This window comes from Macaca nemestrina, chromosome 4 (genome assembly GCF_043159975.1).
Source record: "Macaca nemestrina isolate mMacNem1 chromosome 4, mMacNem.hap1, whole genome shotgun sequence".
Lineage (NCBI taxonomy): Eukaryota > Metazoa > Chordata > Mammalia > Primates > Cercopithecidae > Macaca > Macaca nemestrina.
The window spans coordinates 72812144-72825188 of NC_092128.1; the positions used below are offsets into that span (position 1 = coordinate 72812144).

Consider the following 13045-nt stretch of genomic DNA (forward strand, 5'->3'; position numbering starts at 1 on the left):
AAGTAATAGGGAAGTTCTACAGATATCACATAGGCTCCCCCACCATCTTTTAGATTGATATTAATCTCCAATTGCCTTTATTAAATTAGCTCTTTCCAGTGTTTTTAAATCTAGTGCTGGATTATAACAAAGTTTGTTGGGTCCTTGGCAAAAAGAGAAATAAAGACAAGGTACTGTGATTTTTCCTTAGTGTTAAACATACTCAATATAAAGGAGTTTTTTATTCTGAGATTTTCTTTGTTGTATTTGAAAATATTCTCTCTTTCATGACATAAGGTGATAGTAGATGCTACATTAACAAATAAATGCCAATATGAAGCTTACTTGTAATCTTTTTATTTCATGGCACACATTGAAATATACGGCACATCTAGGGAAAGGGCTACTGGGATAATCATGACAAAGCGCCCTCTAGTGGTAAACTGTAGATATAAACTCATACCTGCTGGAGTCGCTTCTGATTTCAACATGTTTATACAGGAAGTGAGAAAAAGAGTGCTCAAGCTTAACTTCAACTGTTGTTAATTTTTACATGAGTCTTAAAAATCGTTTGAAGTGTTTTATAATTATAAGATTTTCCTACCATCCATATCTCACATCACACATGTAACCCACTGGGAAGTTCTGCTGTATCATTCCAGTCAGGAAAAAAGGTCTTGTAGTGTTACTGTTTACCAATCTTAGTTATATTTGCATTTAAAATGAGAAGGCTGATTAACCTAAAGCAATCTATATTCATGGTGATTAAACTGCAAGCAATGCAAGGAGCCACTGGGATAGAGTGTGCGTGTGTGTGTGTTTGTGTGTGCGCGCACACATGCATTTGCAATGGGATATGGACACATATACACCTGTGCAGGTGTGTGTGTGTGTGTGTGTGTGTGTGTGTGTGTGTGTGTGTGTTGGAGGCAGGGCTTTTTATTACCTCTCAAATCACACTACACAGTTTACAGTCTAGTTTATTTAAATTGTAGACTGGTAATACTTCATACAGTAAATGTCTGCTGCATAAATTTCAAACATCCACATTTTTAATCACAAGTAGCACGCATGTGCATGTTTTGCAGTGGCAGAAACAATTAAGGAGAGGTGGTGAAATGCCAAGGTCAATGTAGATGTAGAACAGTGGGGAATAAGAACTGGGGAGAGAAAATGTTTCTTATTGTTGTAATTAGTAGATTCTCTCCAGTTTACAGGGAGAGTTAGCTGCCAGAGGAGGCTATCACATATGCCTATGCCTGTGCTAGTGTTCACTTCTGTAAAGTCCACAAAGCTACCTCACGGAAGCCTTTATCTATCTTATATGGCTGCTAAATACTATGCAGTACTGTCTTTCTTCCTGGGCACCTCTTTAGGTCACTACTTTACCTTTGACAAGTGATCTGTTTTCTGTTATGGCCTGCTCAAGAAATGTAGTCATATCATCTTGGAGGGACTGCATCTCTCCACTGCTTTGGTATTTGTGCAGTGGTAAGTAACTTTATCTTTCTAATCAAACCAGGATCTCAGCTTTTATTTAAGCTTCCAGATATTCCTCCTGTTTGGGCCATTAGAAATATGCTCTTATCCTACTTTACTACTAATCCTATTGCCCTGAATCAGATCAATTTACTTAACTCTCGGCTCTGATGTTCCAGTATGCAAAAATGGGGTTAGCACTTCTCTACCAAGGAATTGGTATCCAGCAAACCTTCCCTCAAGATTTGTTGGCAGACCATCTAAACTTTCCATTACTTTGCACTCGCCTATCACTAACAACAGCTCTCAGGTAAATATGAAAATCCTGAATAAATCTTACAAATAAATACCTTTTTGAAAATTGGAAAGGAAATAGCATGCCAAACCTTTTACAAAGTGTTTTTTAGGATGCCAAGTTTTTTGTTTTTTGAGCGTAGACAGGTAGAAATGAATAATGTAAGGTTCAATTATTTCATATAGTGTTAAGGTATGCTGAATTTGGAAATATAGTTTACTTAGACACCAGTGCTGACTTGCTTTACAAACTTTCAATATTATAGTTACAGCCTTCAAACTTTTAGAAGACTGTAACCATCTTTATCCATTTCTTCAGTTTATAGGAAATAAAATAAAATGTAGAGTTTTGGAGTAAAACAAAGTTTTAATACTTTCTTGCTTTTTCGGTGTCAAATAGATAGGGATAACACTCATTTTTTCTGAATTTGGCCAATAGAAATACACACATTAGATTAAAAAAAAAACTTTTTGGGGGGATCATCTTTAACTTTGTGTATCTGAGTGTGTGAGGGAGAAAATTCTGGGGTTGAATCTGGGTTCTAGTCCTAGATCAAGCTCTCATGAAATATGTGGCCTTGAACCCTTATATAGATACGTTTTCTCATCTTTACAGCATGGATTTGACATGCTAGAGCTGGACTGCTTTTAAGAATCACAGAAGATTTTAAACACACAAACATCCCCAAATAAAATAACAATAATAACAGCACACACCTCAGGTGAATCTGAACAGTCAGGTTTGAGAACTACTGAACTTGGATCACCCCTCAGATACGCTTTTAAACTACATTGTGAACTCCTTGTGACCACAATCATACATTATCAATCTAAAGTGCTTACTATAGTGTTGCCTTGAGCTCAATAATCAAGAAATGTTTATTGACTTGGGTTTTATTTTTATATGCTAATATGGCTGGCAGTTTTTGTTTCTTTTGATGCTTTCAGGGACTTCTAAATATTGAAGGTTTTCACATACAAATAACAGTCTGACAACTAAGATTAGAGAAGGTAAAGAATAAACTAAACTAGACTTGCCCTAAATGTGACCAGAATTTCTTTAAGGGGTTAGAAATAACGAAGTCAGAGAAGCATATAGGCAAACATAATTTCAAAGGAATTGCTGAATGCAGTGATGCAAGAATGCACAAGGTGGGGCCTATCATGGGGAGGGGGGAGGGGGGAGGGATTGCATTGGGAGTTATACCTGATGTAAATGACGAGTTGATGGGTGCTGATGAGTTGATGGGTGCAGCACAGCAACATGGCACAAGTATACATATGTAACAAACCTGCACGTTATGCACATGTACCCTAGAACTTAAAGTATAATAAAAAAAAATAAAAAAAAAAAGAATGCACAAGGTGTTTCTGTTGGAGTGGAGAACCGGGCAGAATCAAACTATACCTCATAATTGTATAGTGCTTTACAATTTATACATTTCATTCACCTACATCATCTCATTTATCTTTACAAAGCCCTATATAAAATATTGCAACCTCATTTGTAAAAATTAATAAAACGAGGCTCTAAGGGGTGAGAAAATAGAATTTCAGAATCAGAAATAACCTCTGTTAGTGTCCCCCAAACTTCGGTCATTTGCAAATCACCTTTATTAGTTTTGCCATATCTGACTACCACCCATACTATTGTTTACCCAGTATTTTTTATTAGGTTGACATACTAATTTTTTTTATTCTAAGAAATATTTTTGAAATTATAGGTTTATAAAAGTTTATGTTAACTTTTAAAAAGTTAGCATTACAATAAAATAAACTTAAAAAAATTGGTGCCATGCTTTAGAACTTTCTTCAGCACAATACATGAAAATCTTAACACACCTGATGACCAATCCTTCAGTTTCTGCTTGCACATCTTTAGTAATCCTAGGCAAGTTCCTTAATTTCGCCATACCTGCTTCGTCATTTTTCAAATGGGAACCCACAGGATTCTTGTGTGGATAAATAAAGCCATATATTTAAAGCTATTAGCAGTTTCTGACAGGTACTCAGCTTTCGATAAGTGTTAGCTATTATTGTTAGCTTTAGGGCCGCTTTCTTTTTCTTCTTCTTCTAATATTCTCATAATTGTAAAGTCCTTTTAAAACTGTGTCCCCAAAGACACCCCTGTTCCTTTCCCCAATTTAACTAAACTGCCAAAAGTTGAAAAGAGGACTTTAAAGTGACACGTATACTCATTATTGTTGTCGTATTTCCCGTCATCACTTGCCTTAGAGTACAGAGGTAAAATAATAGGCGGGCGTCAAAATCCTTCGATTTTAGAGCTTTTGCAGGGGATGCCAAGACTGAGGTAGAACAGCCCTAACCCTGGCGGGCCGCCCATTGGGCAACCTAGAGCACACCTTTCCTCAGGCCAAACCCAGCGCGCCCGGGGTAGTCTCGAGTTCTCAGGTCACCTCTCAGTGACAGCCCTTTCTTGAGTTCCTTCTCCTTCGCGTCAGTCTCTCGTTCCCTCACCCCGCCCCTCTATACCAGGTGAGGTTTCCTCCCTCACACTCCTAGGGGGCATCGCGTCAGTCTGGCTTATATATTGTCTCCTCTGAGTTTGATCTTTCGCTCTACTCCTAGTCACCTATGACTTAGGTTTCCGTCTCCCCAAAGAGTAGCTACCACCTAGTGCAAGCACTTTCCGTAAGACCGGCGATCGCAGTGGTCGCTCGGAGCAGTAAGATTTACCCGCTTAACTGGCGCACCCGCTCCTTTGTTTGCTGGGAGATGTAGTCCCTGGACTGGCCGCTTTAGTTCATTGTTACTACCGCCGGCGGCCAGAAGACTACAGTTCCCAGCATACCCAGGGAAAGACAGGATGACCTGGGTCGGCGCCTCCACGTGACCATCCACTATGGCTTCCCTGTGTCAGGGCCAGCTGTGTAGTGGCTCGGTGTGATTTGTTAGCTATTCGAGGCAGGGTACCCTCCTCAGGACTGAGACATGCAAAAAATTAAATCTCTCATGACCCGACAGGTAAGTCGCGGTGGCTGAAGCAAAGGCTTCCTTCATCTCGGAAGTGAGAGGAGCCGAGATGTTCTGTCCCTAACCAGTGGCGGGCGGAGACCTAAGTTATGGGTGGTGGCAGGTGTCAGGGGGACCGGGAAGCCGGGGCACACCCTGGAAAACTCACCTGGGCCGCCTGGATTGGAGCCATGCTCCAGCAGGTACCCGCCTCCCAGAAACATTCGCATAAAAAGAAATCATTGAAGGAATCAGGATATCTTTGTCTCCCTTCCTCCTCTTTTTGCCATCTTTCCAGAACAGCCCCAGCATCCTTGCAAGGTCTTCCGCATCCAGGTTGTCTGTCATATGTGAGCTGATAGCCTGGGTAGGGTGGTGTGGTCTGTGCAGTAGAGGTGACCTGGAAAGAGTGGAAACGGATGATTTGAAGACAGCATTTGTAGCTTTTGGATTTTGGGCAAGTCCCCAAACTTTGTAGCTTACTTGTCTGGATGTGAAAATAATTATTTTTGTTCATTTTATTTCACAGTTCTGTTATGAGGGTCATCTATAAGCTAATATATGTGAAAACTCTTTGTGAAATTCTACTTTAAAAAATTTATTTTTGTCATGGCAAAATACTGATCTTTTCTTTTTTTCCCAGAATGAAAATTCATGAATAAGAGCTTTGGCTATTTTGTAATCTGTCTCATAAATGTTAGGGACCTTGTAATAATGCCTCAGCTTCGTTTAAGAAGTGCAGAAATTTTCTTTTATGTACTTATTGATTATGACTTTATTTTAGCTACCTTTATTTACTTCAACTTTAATATTTCACTAGAATTGGTCATTTTGTTATTTTAATATATTTAATATAAAAGATAATTAAGATTAGAGTTTTAAATCAACATGGCTTTTACAAATTGTATATTTCTCTTGCATAATACACAAATGACCCTTACATGATTATTTTAGTAATGTCAGATTATTTTGTTAATGGTATGAAAATATATATCAAAATGTTCTGTGAATCATAAAAATATTTAAGTAAGTGGCTAGTAACATTTATCAGTTCCTCACGTGTGGAGTACTGGTATTATGCATCCTGCTACGTCTTACTTGACAGTGAGTTTGGGTCCTGCTGTAGCCTGTGGTAGCTGTGTGACTTTCGGCAAGTTACAGAACGTTTTTAAGCATCTGTTTCCACATCTTTAAAATAGGAATAATGTGTACCTTACATCTTTAAAATAGGAATAATGTGTACCTTATGGAGTTAGCCTGATAGTGGTATTTATATGATACAATGAAGTTAAAGAGATTAAGGTGTTAACAGAGTTCCTGGGCATTATCAAGGAAGTGCTTGAACATGGAGACCGTTAGTTACATTGGCTACATTGATGGTGGGAAAGCAGGAAAACTGGAAGCAGGCTGTTGCAGTAATTCAAGCAATGGATAAGTTCATGCTGACTTTGGTACCTGTTTGATTTTTAAATCAATATATACTTTTGTATATTATACCACTAACACCTCTGAACTGCCTTTGGGAGGCTGAATTTGGACTTTTGTGTACCAGCTAAGTTTGATGCTCTCTCAAGTTTGTTGCCTGCTATACAGTTCAATGTAGTTAACATTGTCGTAATTGTATGGTAACTGTGGTTGGTTTAGGTTTTTTGACCTCATTTTGTAAAACTGAGGAGAGAAAAAAATTTCAGATAGGAGTGATAAGTGTATGTCTCCTAAATGTAATGCAATTTGCTGAAAATGGTAACACTTAAGCCTTAGTTGTTTATTGAATTTCAGCACATCAAACCTGTGTTTAATTGGAATGGAAAAAAATACATTAAAGAACACATACAAAAAGCTGGAACCATACTGTGTACAAAGTGAGGTAAAATTAGCAGTTTTGCACACATATTTAAAGTTACCCTAATTATATATGTTATGGCTTGACTTTCACATATTTGATACTGATGCACAGTTCCTGAATCCATGAGGTATGAAATTAGTGTGCCTCCTATTTACATCGAGGGTTTGAATTAGTACAGTTTGTTATTGGGTTAAATTTAATAGGATTACAAGTAAGTATACATGGAAGTATTTCTTTTTTTGAACCTGTAGAATGTGCTAATAATATATATTGAGTTAATGTGGAGAGATGGAAATTAAGGTCTGTGAAATTTAAGTTTTTGGGCATTTCAGCTGTCCTGGGAACTTTGTTTGCAAAATAATGGGAGGAAGGGAGGCTTTGTTAGCTCTCTTTATTTAAATGAGATCTGTTCTTCATCTTTCTCCATTATGCCGGCCTCTGTTCTTTCAGTCCATTCAACAAATGTTTATTGAGCACTTTGTGCCAGGCACTATTGTAAGTAAAAAAAATAGACAAGTGTTAAGGCAGACATGGTGATAAACACTGTAGAGGAAAAGAGGATAGAAAGTCCTGGGAATTGTTGGCGATTTGAGGTCACTTATAATTTTAGATAGGATGGTCATAGAAGGCCTTGCAGAGAAGGTAATATAAAAAGACCCGAAGGGAGTGAGCAAGTGAACTCTATGATGTGGATATTTGGGAAGGAGCATTTCCGATGGAAGGAAAGGCAAATGCAGAGGCCCTGAGGCAGGAGCTTGTTTGAGAAATTGCAAGTGGCCAGTGTGGGTGAAGTGAGTGAGGAGAAGAGTGGTGGGAGATGAGGTCAGGATAAGGTTAGATGACTGAGGGCAGGAAGCTAGATCATATAGTACCTTATAGGTACCTTATAGGTAATAGCGAGATCATGGCTTTCATTCTGAGTGAAATGGCAAATAGAGGAATGATATAATCAGACATAACACTTCAGACAGACTGTTCTGACCCATGTTTTAAGAATAGATTGAAGAGGGGAAAAGAGCAAAACCAGGGAGACCAATGATGAGGCTACTATGGTAATCCAGGTGAGAGGGTGGGTGTAGGCCTTCTACCCTAGTGGTAGAAGTGTTCAAAGAGGTCAGATTGTGAATATGCTGTAAATGTAGAGGTGACAGAATTTCCTGACAGATGGGGTTTGGGCTGTGAGGGAAAGAGAAGCATTAAGGATGACTCAAAATAGTTTGGCCCCAGCAATTGGAAGAATGTAATTGTGATTTCTTCGTATGGATAAAACTGAGGGAGGAACAGATTGAGGGAAGGGACATGGTTCTTGTACTTGTTAATTTGACAGCCTCTTAAATATTCAACTGGAGAGATACAGTAGGCAGTTGGCCAGATGAATCTGAATTTATGGCGCGAATCCAGGGTATAGCTAAAACTCTGGGAGTTACAAACATGTAGATTGCATATAAACTGGTTAAGATCACAGTGGAATGAGTGTAGATATACAAAGAATCTAAGGTTGGAGCTTTTGAGAATCCAGTGTTAAAAATTCAGGGGGAAGCAGTGGATCCAGGAAAGCAGAATGAGAACATGTAGCTCGTGAAGTAAGAAGTCTTTAGCTTCCTGAATGGCACCTGGAATATAGCAGATGCTCAATAAATATTTGTTGCATGAATGTGGGATAAAGAGAACAACCAAGAAGAGTGCCTTGAAGCCAAGTAAAGAATTGAAAAGAGTAAGGAGTGATTAGCTGTGTTAAATGCTGAAGATTGGTCAAGTAAGGTGAGAGTGAGAATGAGAAATGTGCTTTTGGATTGAGCAGCATAGAGGTCCTTGGTGCCCCAACTACAGCAGTTTTCATCAAGTTGTGGGGAGGAAAGCCTGATGAGAATGGGTTCAGGAGAAAATAGGGGGAGAGAAATTAGGGACTGGGTGTAAACACTCTTGAGTTTTGCTGAAAGAGAAGGAAACACAAATCATCACAGATGCTTCTTTGGATGGATAAGACATAGTTGCTGGTTTCATATATGGAAAATGAGGATTAATGTAGACATAACTGAAGTAGTCTGAAATGTTAATCTGATTTGGGTAAATGAAATGCAGAGGTAAGTGTTAATTTATGATGAATTTTCTATATGTCTGAACTGGGGAATTATCAACACAAAAATCAAATACAAAAGAAAATCAAATAGTGGTAAATGATTAGCATCAAAGTTTTAACTTAATAAAGGCAGAGAACTGCAGTTAAAACCATGACTTCATGCTTTAGAGAGATGAAGATAAAATAAGAATGACTTCACTTGTTAGTAGAAATTTATAAAATTGATAAAGTTAAAGATCTAAAGTACAGTTGAATGTCAGATGTGCTTTGAGACATTTATGTAATTCTTCATTTCTCTTTTGATAAAAGGAAAACATTTCTGTCATAAAATATTAAGAATTAGGGTTAATCATCACAGAATGCTTGAGATATATGAGACAGTATTTTTGGCTTCTCATATACACTACCTCTTTTACTTCTTATAATAGCCTATGAATGATCGTAGAATATAATGCACAAAAAGGATAGATAAGTTGTTCAAAACCGCAGCAAGAAAGTCAGGATACAAACTCAAGTGGTTTGCTTCGGAGCCCATTACAATAATCACTTCACTCTACATCCTCCTAACATGTACACGGATTTTCAATTTGTATTACTTTTATTTTGTACATGTGGCAGAAATTTGCCATGTATTGGTATTGAATTGTTACGTGGTGACTACTTTTTCTAGATATTGGTATATATCACATTTACATTGCATTGGTTTCTTTACAGAGTAGCGCTGGGGAAAGAGAAATTAAATATATTTCTTCAGGGATTTCTGTTAGATTAGTTAAGCAAATCTATACAGATGGTCCCCGATTTACTATGGTTTCACTTAATGAATTTTTGAGTTTATGATGATTTTATTGAGATTATTAAATGTGTTTTCCACTTATGATGGGTTTAAAAAATTTTTTTATTTTAAGTTCAAGGGTACCTATGCAAGTTTGTTATATGGGTAAACTCGTGTCACAGGGGTTTGTTGTACAGATTATTTTTTCACCCAAGTATTAAGCCTAGTACCCATTAGTTATTTTCCTGATCGTCTCTCTCCCCCCACCCTCCACCCTCAGGCAGTCTCAGTGTCTGTTTTCTTCTGTATATTTCCATATGTTCTTGTATGATGGGTTTATTGGAACATAACCCAATTTGTAAGTCGAGGAGCATGTGTACTTTGAAAAATGTTTGTTTAAAAGACATGTCAATTACATTTTAAAAATATATTTTAGGGGTGGTCATGATTTGGAATCAAATTGGGGAGTTTTACTTTCATATGTGTATATATAATATATATAGAAGTATAGTTTGGTAGCTCAGCCTTGCCTTCTTTACCACTTTTGATGCTATTCTCTCATGACTGTTGGTAAGAATTCAAGACAGGGAAGAACAAACTGCCCAAGACTAGTAACATACTTTTTCTCCTTCACTCATTGAAAGGCACATTAAACCTCATTAGGCCTTTCTTTTTCCAGCAAGTATTCCTAGCAATTTTTTTGCAATCAATTACGTGTTCCCATGGGAACAATGTGCTAATTTGTTGGAGATTGAAACCTGACCAATGACTTCTACCTAATAATTTACTCATTTCTTTGTTGTTTACTCTGTTTCTGGAACTTTGCTAGCCACTGGGCTACAGAGGCAAATAGGACTTTGTCTCTCCCTTTCCTTAGGGCTTAAAGTTTGGAAGAGAAAGATACATTTAAAATTTAAAACTTTACTACTTTGGCTGAGGTATTGTCTTGGAAGATGTCTTGCTGAGGTATTGTTTTGGAAAATGCACATTCCTGGTCCAAATCCAGAGAAACCTATTCATTAGGTTTATTTTAGGGCCTATGAATCTTACTGTTAATGAGTTCCCTGGGTGATGTTGATGGTCATGATCCAAGGGTTATACTGAGAAATACTGTGTTCTTTGAAGCTTAGGGATTTAGGAAGACTTTGTGGAGGAGATAATTCTGAAAGTGGTGTATTGCTTTCTCATTTCTTGGAGTGGTGAGTGTGTCTGAGAGAGGGAGAAGGGGAGAGAAGAGTGGGTGGGCTAGATATTCTGGGGGTAATGAAAGACTTGGGGTTGAGGCAGAGCACTTTGTAATAAAAAATTGTAGATATGACTAGTGGTATTTTACAACAGGGAAGAGAAAATACACATCTCTATAGTTTAAAGATAAGCAAGCTCTGCTCTAAGTCTCAAGTAGTCAACATAAGCATAGCATGTATTTTGGTTACTAAGGACCCTCAATATAGGGCACCTAAAGGACAATTTGTATCATAAATCTCTCCTCAAATTAATAATAGCTAATTTTGCCTAAAAACTAATATTGCAGGGACATTAAATATCTGCTTTGAATAGTCTATTTTTAAAAAGAGGATTTTAAAGAAAATGCAAATTGCTGATTTCTTTCTATTTTAATAATTTCCCCAGTACAGATAAAGCTTTCAGAATCCCTCAGTTGATGTGAATATAGAAAGTACAGGGCACCAAAGAACTAAAGGACAGGTAGAAGACAGTGAGATATGAGACTTCAATCTTAATTTATGCAGCATGAATTAGATATTTTGGTGGGAAATAATCAAGTAAAATGAAGGGATTACTTATATGTTAGCTTAGTTGGTTAGTATATTGTATCTGTAAATCATAATACTATTGCTTGGACTTTTTTCCTGATTGATTTAGTAATTATTATTGTATATACAAGCGCTTATATAGAATGCTTTTTGTTATGTAAGTTTCTTTACTTTTGGCTGTTTTTAAATCATAGGTGACTTAGACTTCCACCATTAGTTGTAAAGTTGTATAATACTCTTTTATTTTAAAATACCAGAAGTACATCATTCTCTGATTTAATTATAGTACTATATGTATTAAATGATGATTGCTTTTAGAATGTGTGTTCCATATTTTGAAGCAGGAAAATTTCTATTTTTAAAGTGGTCATTTCTGTTTCAGTAGGTGTATTCTATCCTTTTATAATTCTTCAGCACTATTAAAATTTTCCTTATTATTTTTTTAAGGGTCTGAAAAGCCCTCAAGAAAGCCTCAGTGATCTTGGTGCCATAGAGAGTCTCCGGGTCCCTGGAAAGGTATTGATCTACACGCGTGAGCGTGACTTTTTATTTCCTTAAGAAAATATGGTTGCCTCTGGATAATGATAATTGATTCACAGAAGCTTTTCTTTCCCACAGGCAGATGGTTGTTAAGATAAGCTAGGTAAATTTTTATTGTACAGTAGGTGTAGGGCTTGTTTCATTACACGTTGGGATGCAGTATGTATGATTCATTATAGCAAAGCAAAAAATGCAAACTTGACAAATTTGGAATTTATTATATTAAATTCTTAGCCTGAAAGCAGTTATATATGTGTGTATACACACACACCCAGACACACGCACACACACACTCTTATTGATTTATCTGCTGTAATTTGTAGAAATAAAATGAAATAATTGACTACTGACTTTTTATACTCTTAACACTGTGCCAAAAATCATGATTATATTTTTGTTGTGGAGCAGAGGTTTTTCAATAAACATCTAAACCATAGTGTTTATACTGAATTATATAACTTATCTCCTAGATTGTAGGAATTTTAGATTTTAATTGTCTGATATTCATGCGAATTTCTCAGTTTACAAATTTTATATAGGTTATTTGAAAGCTAGCTGGATTCCCCTCAGAATTATTAAGTATTGTTAAATCCCTGCTGTTTTGCTGGAGTGTTGCTGCTCGGAGCTGCCCATGTGAATAGCTGCTCCATCACAGATTAAGTTGGCATTTCTGAATGTCTGTTTTTGTATTTTTTTTAATTTGAGGGACACGTGAAAATACTGTTTGTTTTCTGCATCAGGCATTTGAATACACAGGGCGTGCTTCTCTTGATCAGCAGTTTAAGGCCTCTCCTTACACCTCAGTGTCAGCTCCTTAGGAGGATGATTTCTCATCTCTTTCAGGTGCCTTGCCTGCTAAAGTGAATTTTGTACTTACTGTATTGCTTTTATTTTGGGTTAGACCCAAACATAGTCTCCAAATGCAGTAAAATTATAACCAACTCTTTTGCATGAAATGGTTCAGACAAAAACTTAAAAAAAGCATTCCATATAGTTTTATATAATGTTATTAAAAATTATTGACTATGAAAAGGTTGGGAAATAAGAGATAGCTATAAATCCTAATTGACAATAATTCTCTTTATTTCTTTGACTTAAGAAAAAGATGATCGTGCATTATGAACATACCTTGAATTTGATTGTATTACATATTGCAGAATCAATGTTAAATTGATGAGTGAACCTCTTTAAAAAAATATGTGACTGTCTTAGTAAGAACTTTCTGTTGCATTTCCACCATGAGCCATGATGTTTTCCCAGTAGTGGTTGGTAGTGAATTTATGGTGATCTCATTACACAGTCTTCTT

At 36.8% G+C, this 13045-nt stretch overlaps 2 protein-coding genes across 3 annotated transcripts in view; one reads left to right on the forward strand and one right to left on the reverse strand.

Moving 5' to 3' along the window:
- LOC105475509 (HEPACAM family member 2) overlaps nt 1-3907 on the reverse strand; it is a 49120-nt gene extending 45213 nt beyond the window's left edge. Inside the window, exon 1 of the mRNA XM_024790890.2 lies at nt 3595-3907. Coding sequence (XP_024646658.2) covers nt 3595-3628 — 34 coding nt within the window. The 5' untranslated portion in view covers nt 3629-3907. The remainder of the gene's footprint in view (nt 1-3594) is intronic.
- A 646-nt stretch (nt 3908-4553) lies between these two features.
- LOC105475512 (VPS50 subunit of EARP/GARPII complex) overlaps nt 4554-13045 on the forward strand; it is a 121835-nt gene continuing 113343 nt past the window's right edge. Inside the window, exons 1-2 of one of the 2 annotated variants that reach the window (XM_011730843.3) lie at nt 4554-4737; nt 11646-11714. In XM_011730843.3, coding sequence (XP_011729145.1) covers nt 4705-4737; nt 11646-11714 — 102 coding nt within the window. In that variant the 5' untranslated portion in view covers nt 4554-4704. The remainder of the gene's footprint in view (nt 4738-11645; nt 11715-13045) is intronic. The other variant, XM_011730842.3, reaches the window with a different exon arrangement.